Genomic DNA, 22283 nt, shown 5'->3' on the forward strand with positions numbered 1-22283 from the left:
TGCCTTCTTTATGAGAGCATGTGTTGACTCTTCTTAGCGTCACTACCTAGGATTGTCAGTCCTTGGCACAGCACTAGAGATGCTTGTGTGACACCAGAAGTGGCAAACGGTTTTACCGCAAGCGGACGGTGGTCAATGCAACACTTCACCAGGAGTATTCTAGGTATCGTATTTTCCACAGGGAACGAGAAGTGGACTAACTAGACCAATTGAGTCATCGGATGATGATCAAAGGGCTTAGGATTGGGTAGAGAGGTATTTCTAGTATTTGGCTTCTGGCAAAGCTATCCTAAGTATACTGAGAGTTAACTCCCTTCCTACTGTGGCCGATAGGTGAAAAGGGAGTGGCAAAACACTTCCCTAGGCAGCTACCATGCAGGCCAACTATTATTTGCAACTTGCCTAACAACACACTGAAGAGAACTCCTAATGTCTAGTAGAGGCCTATTACGCTTCGCTGCTGGCGTTCTTCAGGTGCGACAAGAAGTCCACAAGGGCAGACTTAGTCCAGACACCATGTCTACACTAATTCTACTACTCTAGACCCGCTAAGGTTTCGAGCACTTCACACAAGGCAAAGCAATGTGCCAGTAGACCAGTTGTATACTTAAAATAAACTAAGACAGAAAGTAAATACTGGAAGTACTCAGATGAAAGGCAACTAGAAGAAAGACTTACTAGAAGACAAGCATCTGTCCCGACAAGCCGGGACTCCTCCTCGGGGAACTCCTCACTCTCTTCCCTCTATTCTCACACTTAGCTAAGAGTAGCTCTTCCTAAGATACATCATCATTAACTAGGCTATCTTAGAGCATCTCCAATGGTTTGCCAAATTGCACTTGCCAAATCTTGTGTTTTGGCAAGTGGCTAAAACAAATGGAAAGTGAAATAATCTTGTATCTCCAATGGTTTGGCATTTGGGCTTGTTAAAATAGAAAAGGAGGCCCACATCCTTCAACCGTTCAACTGTCGCAACTCTAGTCTCTGATTACGATAGCAGATGGACAACAGAGATACATGCACAATAGGACAAATAAAGGAGCTGATCGATCTAGCAGATACATGCACAAGACAATAAACATATATCTTCATCAATCCATCTGCAACTCTACAACTATCAGCCTTCATCAGTACTGCTATCCTACTACTACCCAGTTGGCTAGTTCCATGAACATATCTTCACGGACAGAGGCCGCGCGGACGGCGATGGAGGACGGCCACATGTACGACGACGAACGGAGGCCGCACGGAAAAGGGACAGAGGACAGCCGTGCGGACGACAATGGACGGAGGCCACACGGACGATGACAGAGGACGGCCGCATGTACGACGGACGGAGGCCGCGCGGACGACGATGGAGGACGACCACGCGGACGACGGAGGCAAGAGGACGGGGCGGCGACGACCACAGTGGCGCGAGGGATCAACCGGCGCCGCGACGAACTCGATTTGTTCAGCGACGCGAGGGACTCGATCTCATCGGCGTGGCTGAACGGCGCGGCGATTTATATGGCGAGCAAGGAGATTTGGAGACGCGCGGAAAGGAGTCCAGAAAATTCTGAGACAGTGCGGGAGAAGGACGCGGTGCGAGCTTCCTCGCGCGATGGCAAGTCGCGGAGTGCGCGCAAATTTGCGCGTGGAGCACCCCTAGATAGCAACTCCTCAAAATTTGGCAAGTCCTTTAGCAAACCATTGGAGAATCAAATTTGTAGTTTTTACCAAATAAACAAGGATAGCAAGTGCAAATGGCAAACCATTGGAGATGCTCTAAGAGCAACTCCAACGCACCTCCTAAACAAGTCCCTATTCTAAATCTAGGGACTTGATTCAAAAAAATCAACTCCAACCCACCTCCTACTTGGGCTCCCATTTTCCATGCCCTCCTAAATTATAGTTTCAACCCCTCACATCTAGAATCCCCTATCCTACTTGTTTAGGAGGTGGGTTGGAGTTGGGTCTTAATTTGAGCTCCTACTTTTTTTATCATAGCATGTAAATAAAAATTTAATGGATTAATTTAGGGACTTGGGTTGGAGTTGCTCTTAGGTATTTATAGGGGGAGATGGAGTAGGGGCTACTCCAGCGCCACGTCAGCAATCCGCGTGCTCCTTCTTCCTCACCGTTGGATCAAACCGACCTTGGAACCGCCATATGATCAACGGTTGGGGATTTCCATCACATGTTCATCATGGGGATGTCGGTGGGAGTGAACCGACTTAAGGTGGGCCCACATCACAGGTCGATCGATCGACCTATTGCCTCAATGTGGGCCCCACCAACCTTCTAGGTGTTGAGGTCGGTGGGAGTGTGAGCCAGGTGGGGACCCACCAAATGTAGGTCGGCCAACCTACACTTTGGGGGGTTGGCCCACCACCTTGCTCCACATGTTGTCCCCACTTGTCATCTTCAATGTTTTGTTGATATGTGGTGGTTTTGGCTCTTGATCATCTTTGCTTCATTTGAGCTTGATCAGGCTTGATTAGTGGTTGTTTGCACCTGCATCCAAATAATGACATGTACATGTGGAACCAAGTGAATTGTACCTATGTCACTACTTAGTTGCTTGGTGTTATCCCCAGAACTTAACCTTTGTTGACGGTTTTAGTGGTCGAAAATCATAGTGAAAATACCGTCAACAGCATGTTCTCTTTGTTCGTCGTTCAAGACCTTGGTCAAAGAGTTCACCTCACTTCTCTCTAACACAAGAGCTTCCTTGCAAGCAATGTACATATTTTCTTGTTCAAGTAGGTCATCATCTCTTGTTGCTAGCTCAGCTCGTACACTCTCCAAATCCTCCAATAGTTTAGTGATGAATATTTTGGTCTTAGGAACTAAGTTTCTTGTTATTTGAACAAACTCATCATTGTCACTAAGATCATCATCACTAGAGCTTTCACTAAGTTCACTACTAGATATATCACTAGGGATTGGAGAGGATTTGGATTTTGTTTTTACCTTCTCACCGTTTGCCATGAGACAAATGTGAGGGGAGGGGTGGTCATCATCATTGGACATGTTGAAGAAGAGCTTTGGTGTCGAGAAAGACCTTTGAATTGCCACAGTTGCAACCTTCACATCCTCATCTCTTGACTCTTTAGTTGAATCCCACTCATGTCCAATGTGTGCTTCTCCCATTTGCTTGGTTCTCTTCTTGTATTCATAAGTCCCTCTTGTAGTTTTCTCATAAGGACACTTGGCAACAAAGTGATCGGTGCTGCCACAATTGTAGCAAGTTCTCTTTTTCTTGTTTGAAAACTTTCTTTGGACAACTTTATATCCATTTTGCTTCAGCCCCTTGTGATACTTTCTTATAGGGTACATCTTTTATACACCCGCGAGTAGTTACTCCTGCACGTTAGGTATAGTCAGCGAGTGGGCAAGCTACCATAGTGGGTTAATGGACAATCAGAGGATCCGGTAAAGAGTGGCGTATATAACAAACAGATTGATTTAGTAAATAAAGTAATAAAATAATATATTCTCCAGTGATATCATTGCGATTGACGTGAAAGTATATATTGCACTGCATATATCGTGTTTGACATGAGTACGTTAGGGATACTTTTTGATCGTACGCATATTATAATTAAAATTAAAAGTATGGGTACATACTCATCTATATTGATCAAAGTATGAGTATATACTCATGAATTAAAGTATATATTTTTTAAAATAGTATTTATACATACTTTTTGAATATTTTTTAGAATAGTATTTATACATACTTTTTGAAATGAAGTTTGAGAATAGAGTATTTATGCGTACTGTTTGGAATGGAGTATGAAGACATAAATGCATACTTAGACCCTACGATAAGAGTATATGTACATACATATATGTACATACATTCACGTACGGAGTTATACAAAACGATGACTATGTATTCATACTATTTTTGAGAATAAAATATACGTGCATACTTTTTGAGAACAGAGTATGTGTATATACTTTTCTTGATAAAAAGTACACCAATGTAATACTCATGTGCTGAAATCAAATCATCAGTAATAAAAATCCAAAGATAATTGAATCAGCTCAGTGCCAATGCCTGCACCCTATCCGCATGGAGCAGCCGGTGGATGCAACAACTTATGCGGGCAGGATTGTACAAATCCAATCTCGGCGGGCAGCGGACGGGGTCGCCGCCGTCAACACAGCCGTGAGGGTCCGTGCCGATGCCGGATAAGTCGGTGATGTGAGGAGGAAGGAGGCGCCATTGAAGCACCTTCATAGCAACCGTCCGCACAATCTAGATCCGCCGCGCCAGGGGTGACCGGGAAGGGGCCTTGGCGCCGGTCGTGCCGCCGCTAGGGGACGCAGCCGACAGGGGCTCCACGCGCGGGGCTTGTCCTTGTCGCGCCATGGCTAGGGGCTCTACCGCCGTCGCCGCCCGTGCAAATCGAGGCGGCGTCGCCACCTCTGGAGAAGAGGGTTCGCCGCCATGGGGAGCAAGCGCCGCCGGGATGGCCACCGCCACCAGGGGGCCCAACGAGCGAGTCGTCGAGGCGCGCCGCTGCCAGGGGCCGATGGCCTGCCCTGGCCGCGCCGCCATCAGGGCCGCACAACGTGCTGAGTAGAGGTCGAAAATGAAGTCAACGATTATTTGTTCCTATACGTATATATTGGACCCATCGTCTCGTCTGCTTGATCCGCTTTCCACGCTAATTTTCTAATTTTCTGACACCTTACACTAATTTTTAATTCAGGTGTATACGCATACCACGCGTATTTACGCTAGGTATAAACAGGTCAAGTTGTTTAACCCGTTAGCTCCGGTGGTCAGGTGATCTCGTTCATTTGTTGGAGGAGGGAGTAACTACTCAGAGTAGGAAAAATTTACCATATAGAGAGAGAGAACACTAGAATGAGTTTTTTCCCCAAAAATTAAAGAATATTCGAGAGCAGTAAGAAAAGTCACAAATACACCTTAAAAATAGGATGGAGCCGTGAGCATAGCCCAAAGCTATTTCGTATCATTTCCTCGGTTTGTCGGTTCAGATGCCAGATGCTTCAGTTAACCTATTCTTAGTTGTCAATTGCAGATTTGCAGTCTCTATAAATACTGAGGACGTGGCAAGTGGCATTTCAATGTAAAAAGTATGACAACTGTGACAAGACGATATATGTATTCATTTCACGATCAGTTTTGCTTTTCTGGTGTGTTTCAAAAAAAAAGTTTTTCTTTTCTGGTGAGATTGTTCAATCATTTGGTAAACTGGCAGAAATGACCTTTGCAAGAGATTGGAGCATGACAGCTGACCAAAAGATTGGACCATCACCACCAATAGCTGTTCCAAGATACAGTCAAGCAGATATATTCTGACTGAAACACCGCCGACGTGACTGCTACTATCTTCAATTTGCAGCACTAGGCACAAGAATTCAGCAATCAGAATACAGAGGTGAATCAACTTAGCAAAAAGAGCAGATGCAAAATGCACCTTAGCATTGAATTCACATACCTGAATTTCTAAATCTACCGGGTATGAGAAAACAGGGAATACATGACGGTTGACAGATAACAGCTACTTAAAAAATTCCGAGTATAAATAAGGTCCGGCAAAGTCTCAACCTACATATGCCACTACATCGGAATAAATCTTGACAGAACAGCCACTGACAAGTACAGCCTGAGACTCATTTGGTCGTAACCCTGCCTGCAGGGGTTTGGTTGACCAAACAAGTGCGAGACTCGTGTCAACCCTGTGACTCCCGTAAGCGAGCAATCAGTTCATCCTGCAAAAGCAAAATGCTGTCACACTTTGAATTGGTTCTAGGGTGATATAATGGCCATAAAATGAATAATATAGGCACGGACAAATTTAACTGAATTTTTTCTTCTACCCCCAGTTTTTCTTAATAGAATACAAAAGAATACTGAACTGAATCTGTTTGTTAGTACAAAATATCTTTTCTAACACCACATTTGGTGGCCTTGAATACTAATAAAAATATTAAACACAAAGGCAGGGATGAAAACGACGATAGGAGGCTAAATCACTTTTGTTTTCATTTTTTTTCTCGAAAACGAAATCGGTACGATATTGTCGGAAACGAATACGGCACCAATATTCCGGTAGTTTCAAAAATGATAGTAGTCGATCGAAAAATATATCGAGAACGATCGGAATCCATGAGAACGATATCCTAAAAACGATAAACACATCAAACCGTCGAACATGAAAAGATCTATATAACTCGATCTATCTCACATGATAATGATAAATAAAGCCACAGTTGACAAGATCACAAGCTGAAACCACACATTTCACATCATCTTAGGTCTCAAACAGTAGCAAACCACGTAACAGTACGACAATTCTTGACAAAGACACAATATAAACGATTATGTTCCGAGTTGACTCCACATAGCATAGTGATCAAAACATGAATTATTAGTCTCTTGGAGGTTGTAGGATGTAGGCTTACTAAAGATTAATGTCAGACATGTCATTAATTAAAGACATTTAAATCAGTAATTATCAACGGTAAATTATCAGTTAAATACAGGAATCTTCGAAAACGATCGGAAGAAGGCAAAATCATTTTTGCTTTCATTTTCGATTATTTTTACTGTTATCATTTTTTTTTTTTCGGTTACCGTTATTATTTTCATTTAGGTCTAAAACTCAGGAAAAACTCGAAAACAATTTCCAAAAATCAGAGATTATCATTTTCGTTTTCATCCCTACACAAAGGCCATAACCTGCTGGCACTAATCATATAAAATGAAAATGTAAGAGCATTGGTAACAACTTCAGGGGATGAGTATGTATGGAAAATCTATATTTGTTCATTCAGTGAAATTCTTCGGAATACAGTCTACTGATGGAGCACAAAATCAAACGATGCACTACATTAGGACATTAAAAAATGAAAAATCCCTTTCAGAATAAGAAGGTTGAGAAATGGTATCCCTTGCCTTTTTCCCTTTGGTCGATCGACCGCTTTGTCGTAGAAGTGCACGTAACCTCTCCACTGTAAATGATTGCAGTGTGTGCTGTGAAAAGCCAGAAATTTCTTCTGCAAAATTAAAGTAACTCTAAGGTTCAAGAAAAAAATGGCTAGTTACGCTGGGGTTGGAGAAAAACAAGAGTACAATACTTTATTCTCATTGTTCAAAAAAGACTAATTCTCTTGAAACTCAATTAATGAATATCTAGATTCCAGACCATACACAAATATCACACACAAAAGACCATTAATGCTTTATGTGTCATAACTGGTTATGTGCTGATTTCGTTATCACTTGAAGTGGAAACTTCCATAAGCTGGCTAGGAACTGGCAAATATATGGCTTTCACTGAAAACAGGGGAAGCTGCTATTTCTTTATTGGCTCTCTACTCCCTAAGATGCTAAAGATAAAGGAGACAACCTCTGGATGATGAACACAACTAGAGCGTTCAGGCGAAGAAAAATTACCACAGGCTGATGATCCAGAGGAAGTACCCAAGTTAGCCCTCTTTGCTGAATTGTTGACATCCAAACTTCTGGCAGCAGACCTGGTAACATAAAAAGAGAATTTACTTTGAAAGACAACTTATGCAAAGTTAGACCATCCAGCCAATAAGCAGTTAAGCACCCAAGAAGAAGAAAGCTCCACAAAGGTCCTGACAACTAGGTATGTGTAAATCTCAAGTAGGCAAGTAGCAAATTAATATCAGGACATAATCAAGTGACAAGTTATTATCAGCAATCAGCATTTATCAACTTGTGATGAGTAATTTATTTTAGTAGATTGCTGAAGTGAAGTTGATATTTATAGCATAAGAAACTACAAATAGCACTAAGTAATTTGTAAAGAAGAATCCACATGTTTCTGTATGCCATTTCCATTAACTTGTTTTTATGTTCGAGGTGTTATGACCGGTATACAATACTCAAGGCGCAACCGGTCCAGCAATGGCTAAAGAGGCCCATATCCATTTATTTTGAGTTATTAATATTTAGCTGTTAGCATAAGGGTTATTTAGCTAAAAGGACATCTTAGATTATAAATACTTTGTAATTGGGATTATTGAGATTAAGTAGAAACAATTATATTGTTTCCGGCTTCCCTTGGGAGCTGGGAGTTGCCCTAGCCGCCGCCTGCCTCTTCTTCCTCGAGCTCCCACTCCTCGTGACAGCGTCCAGCCGTCGGCAGCGAGGCCCTAAACCTGCCCCCCTCCTCACCCATACTCACTTCGCAACGTTCCTGGTAGGATTAGGAATCCTATCAACCTGCTATCGGATATGTCAGGCTCTCCTCCAATCCCTCCGCTGCACGGACCAGCTCCCCCTCCACTACTTTGCTGCCGCCGTCTTCTTCCACCGCCCTGACTTCCGCTGCGATGTCATCGGCAGCGCCCTCAGCCTCATTGGGTGGCCAGCCCCTGACACTGGAATCCCTCGCCGCCGTGGTCGCTGAGATGTCCCAGAATATGGCGCAGATGAGTCAGAGCATTGTGGCGATGCAAGCCGCGTGGACGGGCTTCACGCAGCAACTGCCGCCACCGGCGTCGCTGCCTCCCCCACCCCTGCCGCATCCAGCGCTGCCCGCTCCTTCGGCCGCGTTCGCAGCTGCGTCGGCGGCCGTGCCCTCGGCGGGCCTGCCGGTGCCCCCAAGCACCGGTCTTCCCCTACATCTGCTTGCATGGCCGGCCTTGCCTTCACCGATCCCGGCCTTTTCTACGGCGACAACGCAGGGAACCTCTTATACGGGGGCACCGCGGCGCCCGCTGCTGCGTTCCCATCTGGGGGCGACGCTGCACTAGCTACTGCATTGGAGGGTGGCGTTCCAGACGCTGCTACTGGCACGGCGCGCATGCCCCCCGCGCTTCTACAAACTAGAGTTTCCGACGTTCGATGGCGGCATTGATCCCCTCGATTGGTGGAATCAGTGCGAGCAGTTTTTCCACGGTCAGCACACCTTGGCCTCGGACCGCACTTGGCTCGCCTCATACCACCTCTGTGGTGACGCTCAGACATGGTACTACGCGCTGCAGCAGGATGAAGGCATGCAATCTTGGGATCGCTTCCGCGCCTTGTGTCAGCTCCGCTTTGGGCCTCCAACTCAGGGCACGCGCCTCGCCCAGCTCGCGCGGCTGTCCTTCAGCTCCTCTGTCCAGGAGTACTCCAGCCGCTACAATGCGGTTGTCTGCCACGCGCAGTAGAAGGCGGAACTCTTCATCGGCGGTCTTCCAGAGCACATCAAAGTGGACATCGAGATGCACCATCCGCCCGACCTACAGACCGCGATGTACCTTGCGCGGGCCTTCGAACGCCGTGCGGTGGCCTTCCTCCTGGCGCAGCCACCTCAGCAGCGGGGTGGGCGACCCCTGCCGCTCCTGGCCTAGGAGCTGCAGGCCCAACCGCGGGAGGGGCTGGTGCCGCCCAGCAGCCGGCACCTCCACCTGCTGCCCCCCAGTCAGCTGCGTTTCCGCCGTTTGTCGCCGGCGGAACAATTGGAGGGACATTGTCAGGGCCTCTGCTTCAACTGTGATGAACCGTATGTGCAGGGCCACGTGTGCAAGCGCCTCTTTTACCTCGAGTCGGTCGACTACGTTGACGACTCGGAGTTCACGGCCATGGACGACGTTGGGGCTGCGCAACCTGAGGACTCCACCACGTCGACCGAGGAGCCCACCGCTAATGCCCTTGTTGTCTCCATGCATGCCCTCGCAGGGATTCGGACCGATAACACGATGCTCTTGCCCGTGACGCTGAAGGGGGAGCGTCTCCTCGCCTTGCTGGACACTGGGTCCACGCACACTTTCCTCCAGCACGCAGTGATGCGTCGCTTGGGGCTCACACCGTCCGGCGCGGAGCACCTCCGCGTCACGGTTGCCAGCGGGGAGCGGCTACAGTGTGACGGCATCGCCCACGTCGTTCCCATCTCTATCGGCGGGGCGGCGTTCCCCGTCACCTACGTCGGCCTCACGTTGGGCTGCTTCGACTTCATCCTCGGCATCGACTTCCTCCGTTCGGCCTGTGCAATGCGCCGGCAACTTTCCAGGCGCTGATGAATGACGTCCTCTGGACGTTCCTCTGCAGGTTTGTGCTGGATTTCTTTGACAACATCCTCATTTACAGCACATCTTGGGCAGCACACCTCCAGCACGTCGGCCTCGTCCTCGCTCTTCGGGCACATGGTCTCTTCCTCAAGAGGTCCAAGTGCTCCTTTGGCGCCTCCTTCGTGGCCTTCCTTGGCCACGTCATCTCCGCCGTGGACAGTGAGGGCATCCAGAAGACCCTCGTCCGTCTCCGCTAGGATTTCTACTTCACCGGTGACCGCGCCCTTGTGCAGGACTTCGTCCGTTCCAGCGACACGTGCCAGCGCAACAAGACGCCGACTACACATCCAGCAGGGCTGCTACAACCCCTTGATGTCCCTTTGCAGGTGTGGGCGGATATCTCCATGGACTTCGTCGACGACCTTCCAAAGGTGCATGGTAAATCGGTCATCCTAACGGTGGTTGATAGGTTTTCCAAATATGCGCACTTCATCGCCATCAGCCACCCCTACACGGCTGCCTCTGTGGCGCACGCCTTCTTTGACGGCATTGTGCGCCTCCACGGCTTCCCCAACTCCATTGTCAGTGATCGCGACCCAGTCTTCACCAGCAATTTGTGGCGCGATCTGTTTAAGCTTGCAAGTGTGAAGCTTCGCTTGAGTATGGCGTTTCATCCGCAGACGGATGGCCAGTCCGAGGTCGTCAATCGGATCAATGTGATGTACCTGCGATGCGCCGCGGGGATCGCCCTCGCTCCTAGGTCGACTGGCTTTCCTAGGTGGAGTATTGCTACAACACATCTTTCCACACGGCGCTCCGAACTACGCCGTTTGAGGTGGTCTATGGCCACCCTCCACCGCCCCTCCTGCCCTTCCAGCACAGGGCGGCCCAGACAGAGGCGGCAGACGCTATGCTTCGGGACCGTGACGCTTTTCTGGTGGAGGTCCGAGAACGCCTTCTTCAGGCGCAGCAGTATGCCAAGCGATACTATGATGAGCATCATCGGGACGTCTCCTTCGCTGTGGGTGACTGGGTGCTTTTGTGCCTCTTGCACCGTCCTACCCAGACCCTCGTCGCGCATCCGAAAGGCAAGCTTCATCCCCGATATGCAGGGCCATTCCAGGTGCTTGAGCGCATAGGTCAAGTGGCCTACCGTCTCCAACTTCTAGCTGGTGCTCGCCTTCATGATGTCTTCCATGTCGGCCAATTGAAAGCGTACACTGGGGCTCCTCCGGCTGCTCCAGTTCTTCCGCTGGTGCAAGATGGGCGTCTGCTTCCGGCTACGGAGCATGTGCTGCGCGCTCAGCACCGCCGTGGTGACTGGCATGTCCTTGTTCAGTGGCACGACCTTCCGGCAGATGATGCTACATGGGAGCCGTTGGCGGAATTCAAGGAGCAGTACCCTGAAGTCTAGCTCGAGGACGAGCTGTTTGTCGAGGCAGGGAGAGATGTTATGACCGGTATACAATACTCAAGGCACAACCGGTCCAGCAATGGCTAAAGAGGCTCATATCCATTTATTTTGAGTTATTAATATTTAGCTATTTGCATAAGGGTTATTTAGCTAAAAGGACATCTTTTGTAATTGGGATTATTGAGATTAAGCAGAAACAATTCTATTGTTTCCGGCTTCCCTTGGGAGCCGGGAGTTGCCCTAGCTGCTGCCTGCCTCTTCTTCCTCGAGCTCGCACTCCTCACGACGGCGTCCAACCGCCGACAGCGAAGCCCTAAACCTGCCCCCCCCCCTTCCTTCTCACCCATACTGACTTCGCAACGTTCCTGGTAGGATTAGGAATCCTATCACAAGGATATAACCCCTCAGGCTAAATGTTTAGGCCATCTATGTTCATTTATCACCACCATCCCAATAAGCACCCATCAATCAAAGAAGTGCCTACAATTGTTTTTGTCAAATGTCTAACATAGTCAAACATAGAAGAACTATATTCAGAAAAGAACTATGTGGTTGGGCAGCCGCAACCAAGTTAGGAGTCTTCTGACATTAATTTTAATTTTCTACAAAACCCTAAACCCAGCCTTCCCGTCTTGACCCACCTTGTCCGGATTTTAACATTAATGCACTACTTCTAACCATAAAACATTGTCAATGAGAACATACTACAACTGTAGTACTGGAAATAGAACAGAATGAAGTATTCTATGGCCTTGTTTAGTTCTCAAACAAATTTGCAAAAAAAATTCAGATTCACTGTCACATCGAATCTTGCGGCGCATGCATGAAGCATTCAATATAGATATAAATAATAACTAATTGTACAGTTTGCCTGTAATTTGTGAGACAAATCTTTTGAGCCTAGTTAGTCCATGATTGGACAATATTTGTCAAATACAAATGAAAGCGCTACAGTGTCCATTTTGCAAAAAAAATCGAACTAAACAAGGCCTATATTTGGTAGTGCCAGCTAGCCTATGCATGAAAATATTGTGTAAACCAATCCAAGGTGTTTGGTGTTGCCCCTACTGTCAAGGGCGTTAAACCCCTGACTTGCCGGACCGCGGCTACGCAGTTCGTAGCCGTCGGCCGTCTTCTCCGGCGGGGTTATGCCCCCCAGCCGCAGGCTTAGCAGAACAGGGAGAGGAGAATAGGATAACTTCTTGCTTGATTCATTCTCTGCTGATTACAGGAGTATATATAGCTCTTGGCCCAACCGAACAAAGGAAAGTCCCCCTAATCTAGGGATTGCCCAGACCCCTTAATTGTAGGAGTTGCTAAAACAGCCAACTAATCAATCCCTTGATTGTAGCTACTCTATCCCCTGATTCTAGCCACTGGAAGTTGCCGCTTTGGGCCCTGTCCCTATCTCTGCGCGCCCAGCACGCTCAGCTGCGCGGCGTATGTCGCGGGCGCGCCTGCGCCTGACATATGTGCGGCCGCACATGACATCTCTCCCGCCCTCGAAATCCAGCTCGTCCTCGAGCTGAAATGCAGGAAACCGAGCGCGGAAGTCGTCGAAGTCCTCCCAAGTAGCAGCAGTGGTCGGCTCACCCTGCCATTCGACGAGCACCTGGCGCACGCCTCTGGCCAGTCGAGCCTGGGTGACCCGCGCGGGTGCAGGCACAGCAGCCCCGTGCAGAAGTGGTGGTAGCTGTGGTGGAACGGCTGGTGGGGTGCCGATAAACTTCTTGAGGATGCCGACGTGGAACACGTCGTGAAGCCGGGCGCCGGGCGGAAGCTGGAGCCGCACAGCCACTGAGTTGATGAGCTCCAGCACTTGGTACGGCCCAACGTAGCGAGGCTTGAGCTTCCCTTTGGACGAGCGAGGCAGGGAGGCCGCGGCTCGCTGCCTGAGGCGCAGCAGTGCCCAGTCCCCGACCTGGAAGGTCACCGGGCGATGGTGCTGGTCGTAGACACGTTTCTGGACCGCCTGTGCCTGCTCCAGGCGATAGCGGACGTCCTCGAGGAAAGCAGCGCGTTCCTCCATCTCCTGAGCCACTGCAGCAACGCGAGTCTCGCCGGGCTCATACGAGCGGATGGTCGGGGGATCCCGGCCGTAGACCACCCGGAACGGGGTGTCGCGAAGCGAAGTCTGGAAGGCGGTGTTGTAGGTGTATTCCGCCCATGGTAGCCATCGGAGCCACTGGCGGGGGCGATCGCCGGTGAAGCAGCGCAGGTACATGATGATGACGCGGTTGGCGGCCTCGATTTGGCCGTCCGTTTGCGGGTGAAAGGCCGACGACATGAAGAGCTTCGTCCCTGTCAGCTTCATGAGCTCCTGCCAGAACGCCGAGGTGAACACGGGGTCGCGGTCCGAGACAATGGACTGCGGTACGCCATGGAGGCGCACAATCTCGGCGAAGAAGGCCTGGGCGACGGACTCCGCCGTGTAGGGGTGTGACAAGGGGATAAAATGGCAGTACTTGCTGAAGCGGTCCACGACGGAGAGGATGACCGTCTTGCCCTGCACCTTGGGCAGCGCCTCAACGAAGTCGATGCCGATGTCGGCCCACACCGCCGATGGAATCGGCAGGGGCTGCAGCAACCCGGCCGGCCGGAGGTGGTCCGACTTGTACTGCTGGCAGGTGACGCAGGCCTTCACAAACTCTTGGACCAGGTGGCGCATGTTGGGGAAGTGAAAGTCCCGCCGAAGTCGGTGCAGGGTGCGGTGGATGCCCTCATGGCCGTCATTGTGGACGGCGGCCAAGACCTCCTGGAGCAGTGGCGAGGTGGGCGGAATATATAGGCGGCCATCGAAGGTGACCATGCCATCCACCAGCGCCCATGGCGCCGCGCGGGTGCCTGCACGGAGCTCCTCGTAGATGGCGACCAGGGCCGGGTCGGTGGCCTGGGCGTGGCGGAGGCGATCGATGAGGTCGAAGCGGGGCGCAGAGATGGCCAGGAGCTCCCCCTCGTCAGTGTCGCGGCGGGAGAGGGCGTCGGCGACGACGTTCGTGGCGCCCGACCGGTACTCCACAGAAAAGTCGAAGCCCAGAAGCTTGCCGACCCAGTGGTGCTGCGGGATCGTGGCAAGGCGTTGATCGAGGAGGTACTTCAGGCTGTAGTGGTCGGTCTTGACGATGAAGCGCCGTCCCCACAGATACGGGCGCCAGTGCCGTACAGCCTGAACGAGGCCGATGAGCTCGCGCTCGTAGGCGGCCAGCGCGCGGTGGCGGGGCGCCACGGGCCGGCTGAAGAAGGCGACCGGGTGGCCCTCTTGGATCAGGACGGCGCCGAAGCCGACGGTAGATGCGTCGCACTCGACGGTGAACGGCTTGGAGAAGTCGGGCATGGCGAGGACGGGGGCGGCCGTGACGGCGGACTTGAGCGCGGCGAACGCGGCGGCCGCGGAGTCGTCCCAGGAGAAGCCGTCCTTCTTGAGCAGCGCCGTCAATGGAGCAGCAATGGCCCCGTAGCCGTGGACGAACTTGCGGTAGTACCCGGCAAGACCGAGGAACCCGCGCACCGCCCGGGCTGAACGCGGCGCCGGCCAGTCGTGGATCGCCTGCACCTTGGCTGGATCCATGGCCACGCCCGCCGCGGAGATGATATGGCCGAGGTAGGCGACGGAGGACACTCCAAAGGAACACTTGGAGCGCTTGATGAACAGCTGGTGCCGGCGCAGTTCGTCGAGGACGGCCCTGAGATGGCGAAGGTGGCCTGCCCATGACTTGCTGTAAATAAGAATGTCATCAAAAAATACCAGGACGAAGCGGCGCAGGAATGGGCGGAGCACGTCGTTCATCAGGGCCTGGAACGTCGCCGGAGCGTTGCACAGCCCGAACGCCATCACCAGGAACTCGTAGAGGCCATCGTGGGTGCGGAACGCCGTCTTGTGCACGTCGTCCGGCCGCATCCGCACCTGGTGGTAACCAGACCGGAGGTCCAGCTTGGTGAAGAACTTGGCGCCATGGAGCTCGTCGAGAAGCTCATCGACCACCGGGATCGGGAAGGCATCCTTGACGGTGAGGGCGTTGAGTGCCCGGTAGTCGACGCAGAAACGCCACGAGCCATCGGCCTTCTTGACGAGGAGCACGGGCGACGAGAAGGGGGAGTCGCTGCGGCGGACGATCCCCTGTTCAATCATGGCAGCGCACTGGCGTTCCAGCTCGTCTTTGTGCGCCGCGGGGTACCGGTACGGTCGGACGGCGACGGGCTGGGCGTCCGGCTTCAGGATGATGCGATGGTCGTGCGCACGTTTGGGGGGCAGACCGACGGGGTCTGCGAAGAGCCCCCCGAACGCGTGCAGCAAGGCGTCCAGCAGGGGACCGGCCTCTGAAGTCGCGCGCAGCGCCGGAACGGCCGGACAGGCCACGCCAGTCCAGGAGATCGTGCGCCCGTGCCGCTGGAAAGACATGCGCTGGCTGCCCAGATCCCAGACGATGGGGCCCAACGCGCCTAGCCACCGGGTACCGAGGACAACGTCGTACCCGGCCAGGGGCATGACGAAGAGGTCGGCTGGGAACGCCTCGCCGTCGATGAGCAGGGGCGCGTCGCGGATGACGCCTTCGCAGGTGACGCGTTCGCCGTTCGCGACCAGGGCGGTGAGGCGTGGCCGGTGGCGGAGAGGGAGACCCGAACGCCGTGCCGCCTCTACTGATATGAAGTTGTGCGTGCTGCCGGAGTCGAGGAGGGCGACGAGGGCAGCGGTGCCGAGGGCCACGCGGAGCTGCATGGTGCCCGCCATGGGCACACCAGCCACGGCCTGCAGGGAGAAGCAGGGCGCCTCGGCGTCGGGCTCAGCAGCCCCTGCGTCGTCCCCGGCCTCGTCGATTTCGACGCCGTCCAGAAAGAAAATGCGCCTGCAAAAGCGGTTATGGCCACGGGAATATTTCTCGTTACAGTTAAAACAGAGGCCGAGACGGCGCCGTTCCGCCATTTCATCTGGAGTGAGGCGGCGAGGATTGCCGTCTCCACGGCCCGGCTGGACGGCCGCCGGTGGTGCAGGCAGCGCCAGCTGCTGCGGAGGTGGAGGCAGAGCAGCGCGGGGAGCAGGCGCGGGCAAAAGCCCCCGCGCGGGCGCCCTGGGAGGAGGCAGGGCCGGCCGGTCAACCTCCATCAGTTCCACCTGCCGCGCAAGACTCATGGCGGCTGCCAGCGTCGCTGGGTTGTGGATGCGGACGGCGTGGCTGAGGGGAGGAAGAAGACCGCCGGTGAAGAGTTGGACTCGCTGCGCTTCGTCCAGGCGGCCGGCACGCGGAAGAAGGGCCTGGAACCGATTGGAGTATTCCTCCACGGTGCCTGTCCGCCGACATTCCGCCAATTCGAACAGCGGAGCTGACCGGAGTGGAGGGCCAAATCGCAGGTTGAGGAGGTCCTTGAAGTGCCCCCACGTCGGTGTGCCCTCGTCCTCCTGGAGCTGGACGTACCAGAGCTGCGCGACGTCTTCCAGATGGTACGAGGCCATCCACACCCGCTCCTCGGGCATGGTGCGCTATTGACGGAAGTACGAGTCGCATTTGTTGAGGAAGAGCATCGGATCGGACTTGCCGTCATAGCGGGGAAAGTCCAGTTTCTGGAACTTTGGAGGGCGATCAAGGTCGCGCGTACCCTCCGGACGACCGCCGCTGTCCGACGAGGATGCAGACTTTTCCTTCAGGGCGGCCATGTCCGCCTTCATGGTGGTCATCTCGGCGGCGAGGGACTTTAGGGACGCCAGCACGTCGGCGATGGAGGGCTCCGACATGGCTGGTGTTGGCGCGGCTGAGGGTGATGGTGGTGGGCTGGTGTGGTGGGCGGCGGCTGTGGAGGACTGAGCGGAGCGGGAAGGCGAGGATCGACGTGACCGTGATACCAGGTTGTCAAGGGCGTTAAACCCCTGATTTGCCGGACCGCGGCTACGCAGTTCGTAGCCGTCGGCCGTCTTCTCCGGCGGGGTTATGCCCCCCAGCCGCAGGCTTAGCAGAACAGGGAGAGGAGAATAGGATAACTTCTTGCTTGATTCATTCTCTGCTGATTACAGGAGTATATATAGCTCTTGGCCCAACCGAACAAAGGAAAGTCCCCCTAATCTAGGGATTGCCCAGACCCCTTAATTGTAGGAGTTGCTAAAACAGCCAACTAATCAATCCCTTGATTGTAGCTACTCTATCCCCTGATTCTAGCCACTGGAAGTTGCCGCTTTGGGCCCTGTCCCTATCTCTGCGCGCCCAGCACGCTCAGCTGCGCGGCGTATGTCGCGGGCGCGCCTGCGCCTGACATATGTGCGGCCGCACATGACACCTACGGGGTCATAATGATTCATTTGGTAGTTCCATAATGATTTATTTGAACCTGTATTTAATCACTTATTCCAGTGGAATCATACAGGAAAGTAAACATTACTTAGAATTCAGGAGCATCAAACATGGAACAATAAATGGGTGTTGATAAAGGATATGAAAAAATATTAAATATAGGTAACTAAGTAACTTACGACTACCAATATTCATGCCTATGACGAGTAATTCAAGAAAAAATATATTCCTAGGACCAATAGAAGTACTGAATATGCAACAAGATTTTAGCACTTTCATATGCGCAAGGAAACTATATCCATGCAACATCATGTATCTGTTAACTACTAACAGAACATACACAAAACTAGGGGCTAATACACAGTGTTCACCTAAACTGCCGTTTACACCGTTTAAACGGTCTGGTAAACGGAAACAGGAGCTTACTATCTTGTTTAGCGTATATTCGGCCTGTTAAACGGCGCAGGCGTAAACGTTGAGAAACGGTTGAAACAGGTGACATAGAACGTAGTTAAATGGACCTGGGCGGACTAAAGGGGCCATTCAGGAGATACAGGTCCGAGAGCAGGAGGAAATTTTCCGAAATTTTTGATCCACCAAAACTTGCGCCCAGAACACACGCCTAATCTTGGCCCAATCTGCAGGACATATATAATAGCAAGACCCAATTCGTTGCATTAGGGTTCCTTATTTCCTATTCAACAGTGAGCCTGCCCCCCGCCGCCACTTGTTCCGCGACCGCGCTTGTTGATTGGCCGCCGCACTCCATGGATCCTCTCATCCTCCACCCAGTTAAGCCGTGCGCCTGTGTCCTTGCTCTCCAGGAAGGTGTCGAGAAGAATCAAGCTTGGGTTTATGTGCCGAGGTCAGGCATGAGCGTCCTCATCCTGTGGCCATGTGCACCTCGAGCTGCGCCGGCAAGGCTTGTGCGCCGGCACCGACGCCGGCCACAGTGAGCTGGTGACAGCATGCAGCCTCCTCTAGCCCTCCAACTACTCAAGTTTCCGACCACACCACACTCGAAGGTGCTCCTCCAGTGTCCACTCTCTAGTACTCCATTTTATCTGGATCTGAAATTCTGAGTGGATATGCATGTACATTTTTGTTGTAATTCTCCATGTTGAGTTCCGTGCACACTAGTTCCAGCTCTGACACATCATTGTTGTCTACCATTAATATAGTATGCTAACTGGTTGAGTAAGTGTGGGACAAAAGTATCTGTCCAATAGTATATAGAGTATTTGTGATCTGTGATCTGTGAATTCCTGTCCCAACTGATGGTTGTTTATCTTTTTGGTATATACTAGTTTCATGATTGCACCTGCTGCTCACTATCCGCCCAACAAATTTATTTATGATCATGGATTATTTGAAGGGGCTTCCGTGCTCCAACAGGTGCTGATGCTGCACCATGTTTCCATACTTGTGCAGACAGCTTGTTACGAATTCAACAATCTCTGTTTTCATTCTTCACTGTGTTAGGGCCAGCACTTCATGGGAAAATTGACAGATATACAAATGAACCAAAATGTGGAGCTGATGATTACATTGGTTCTAGTGAGCTTGTCATTTCAGATTGGCAACCAAACTTAAATTTGCTTTTGCAGATTCATACAAAAAAAACAATAAACAAGCTGACACGTGACGCCCTGATGTGTGAGTCACGTTGACAACTCAACCGAGAACTTGACAGTTAACACCTTGACAAAAATAGGTCATTTTGCTTATTTACTGATTTGTCTTTGGTCTATGGTCTTGTGCAGCAATGACCAACGATATTTAGACATTCTGTATTCTGAATATATGTACTCATGTGATGCTATGCACTATTGTACTGGTTTAAAGACCATGCCAAACAGCTGGCCCAATTGTCAATTATGATTCACCATGCTATTGTCTATAATTTGACTCATCTAGTAACTTCTCTCGTTAATGATGTTTTAATTGTCATGTGAATCAGTGAATGTGGAGTGAATGAGGATTTGCTATTATGCTATAAATTATAATACTTATTAATTTATGTGCACAGAACATGTATATTTGTTAGAACACTTGATATTTTACATGCACGTATGTATAATTATATATATTTTTGGAAACTAATATAATTCCGTTTAAACACCATGTAAACAGTCTAAACGCTAAACGAAGGGTGACCGCTGTTTAGCGTTTAGGAAAACATTGCTAATACAACACAAGAACAGAATGTTTGTATCAAGATATTTGCATAATTTTGTTATTTACCTTTTCCCTCTGTTGTTTTCCCCTGGAGTCCTGGAATCCGCATCTTTGACCTCACTCTTCTGCTTGTTCAACTGGAGATGCCTGATTAAAATATTTGTTGAATCCGTCTTTATAACTTGTCCTTCTAAAATAGCAAAGAGATTAACCAGTCAAATAAAAAACTTAAATTGGCACAAACATAACAGTTTGTTGTAGGTATTGTTATGTATCATTTGTATGCAGGATTAGGGCAATAGGCCCAAATATATAGGTACTAACAGCTGTGGTAACATGGTGAAAACCCCTTATATAGTGAAGAAATATAAACAGGTTAAACAAGCTAAAGACATATCTAACAGATATCACACAAAGTTTGTATGTGTTTGTCATTACAATTAGTAGCAAATGTGGCTCACCATAAATATATGTAATTTTGCATATTACTTGGGACACTGCAAGAGCTAAACTTTTTTTCCCAGATAAAGGTTCCAGTCTTATGTCTCTTATTAAAAAAAAACATGTTTCTATGGATGCCAAGTGACTCCATGACAAGAAAATAATAATAAAAAAGGTTGCTTGTAAGCATTGTGTCCCTAGACAAGATGCATCACTCCAACTTGAACTCAATGAAATACTAACTTTAGAGGACAGTCTAAAGTCACTGTTTCCTATTACTGCACACAATTATAAACACTAGTGACTTACAGTATGTACCACAAGGACCATTAGGCAGAAAACATAAATAATACTAGAAGGCTCAAAACCTACAGAACGTGCTTTTCTCATCTAACTCCAATTTATTAGATCTACTATGCCTTATCAGTTCTTTAACTGGGACCATATAGTTCCATGTAAACTTTCATTGGAACCCTAGTCAAAATTAAAGAGAGAAATTTTAGAAGCCCTAGAATATGACCTTCTGGATGAATGAAAGACCCATAGCAATCTTCCACCAACAGAACATACGAGCAAAGACTGACCAAAAAATGAATATAGTAGAAGACAAGCACCAAGATCATGCATACAAAAATCCAATATATCATGCAAAGTATTACAATGTCAATGAAGAACTTGGATCATGGAGATGTCACTCTTAAGTTTCTGCCACGTAGTAAGCGGGAAAACACCCAACTGGATGAACAGATCATCAATTTTTAAGCATTCGACTAAGACTGCTTCATAAAGGAAGTGACAAGAAGCTAAAGTGAACAGCTTTGTTATGCATAGTCCCAAGAGCAAATTATTAACACTGTAAACATTTCAAACTAGCAGTGTATCCAACAAATTCATACTTTGAAGCACAAACACTAGGATATCAAGTCACATACATTTTGAGCAAATTATGCACAAGATTACCATTTCTAATCCAAATAGCAATCCACTAAACCAAAAAGCAAGTCACTGTAATTAGACAGGTAGCCAGAGAACCCAATGCACATCTTCCATTGACAAAGAACAACAAAAGCCTTCACCCACACCATGGAAAGCAAAACGAGAATGGCTAAGGCTAAAATTTACTTATTTCTACACTACTAAAGTGTATAAAACATATTTTAAGGTGAAATTACAATTTCAGTCCAGAGGGCAAACCCTTATACCCTAGAGCAAAACATTCCATTTATTGAGCACAGCAAACGTTAACACCCCTAGAACTATCAAATTCAAGAAAAAAAACTAGCAAAGCAAAGGGAAATGAGAAATGTAAGGCGGATTCTTCATGGAATCGTAACGAAAATCCACTTACCTGGGGGATCCGTGCTGTGCTCGCAGACGTAAACCCTGAACCCTCCCTGCGGAGATCACAGCGAGAAAGAACGGGCTCAGAACCCACCACGCCGCACGAATCGAGGTGCCTCAGAGCACGCGCGAAGAAAATGCGATTAGGGGGTTTTTAGTGTGAGGGTCTGTACCAGGTTGGAGGAGCCGGAGCCCGAGGAGAAGTTGCCACGCGACGGCAAGCCCGCGAGGAACTTTCCGGCGCCGCCCGCTCCAGGCTTTGCAGGCACCTGCGAGCTCTTCTTCTCCCCGGCTCCGGCGCCGCCGCCGCCGGAACCCTCTTCGGTCGCCATGGGGAATAGGAGGTCTTGTGTTTTCCTTTGTTTCTCATTTTTCTTTGGTTTATTAAGCTCCTTTTGGGGGCAACCGCGCTCCCAATTTTTACTTTTTTTTTAAGATAAATACTGCTCAATCCATCCCAAATTACTCTTTCGACACTAAATTTAATCACCCGTCTTATTTTAAAAATTATATGAAAAATTATTTTTTTATCATGATTTGATTTATTAATAAAAATTTTTTAAAAATTTAAGAATAAGTTAAATTTAACTATGTTTATATAAATTTTTTAATAAAACAAATAGTTAAATTTGAGATAA

The 22283-nt window shown here is 49.6% G+C and overlaps 1 protein-coding gene across 1 annotated transcript; it reads right to left on the reverse strand.

Annotated features, from left to right (window-relative positions):
• Positions 5268 to 22017, reverse strand: LOC8071826. Its single transcript, XM_002450643.2, has 6 exons — positions 21819 to 22017; positions 21653 to 21698; positions 19930 to 20053; positions 7424 to 7503; positions 6923 to 7023; positions 5268 to 5736 (listed from the first exon to the last, which is right to left on the reverse strand). The coding sequence occupies exons 1-6, from the start codon at positions 21975 to 21977 to the stop codon at positions 5698 to 5700; spliced, it is 549 nt and encodes a 182-aa protein (XP_002450688.1). The 5' UTR covers positions 21978 to 22017; the 3' UTR covers positions 5268 to 5697.

This window comes from Sorghum bicolor, chromosome 5 (genome assembly GCF_000003195.3).
Source record: "Sorghum bicolor cultivar BTx623 chromosome 5, Sorghum_bicolor_NCBIv3, whole genome shotgun sequence".
Classification (NCBI taxonomy): Eukaryota; Viridiplantae; Streptophyta; class Magnoliopsida; order Poales; family Poaceae; genus Sorghum; species Sorghum bicolor.

What these genes read in the sequence shown, in the direction of transcription:
- LOC8071826 (XM_002450643.2), bottom strand. Translation starts at nt 21,977, where the DNA reads ATGGCGACCGAAGAGGGTTCCGGCGGCGGCGGCGCCGGAGCCGGGGAG. An exon ending in GCACAGCACGGATCCCCCAG is followed by an intron (nt 20,054 to 21,652) that starts GTAAGTGGATTT and finishes TTGCTATTTTAG; the next exon opens with AAGGACAAGTTATAAAGACG. An exon ending in CTCTGGATCATCAGCCTGTG is followed by an intron (nt 7,024 to 7,423) that starts GTAATTTTTCTT and finishes TTAATTTTGCAG; the next exon opens with AAGAAATTTCTGGCTTTTCA.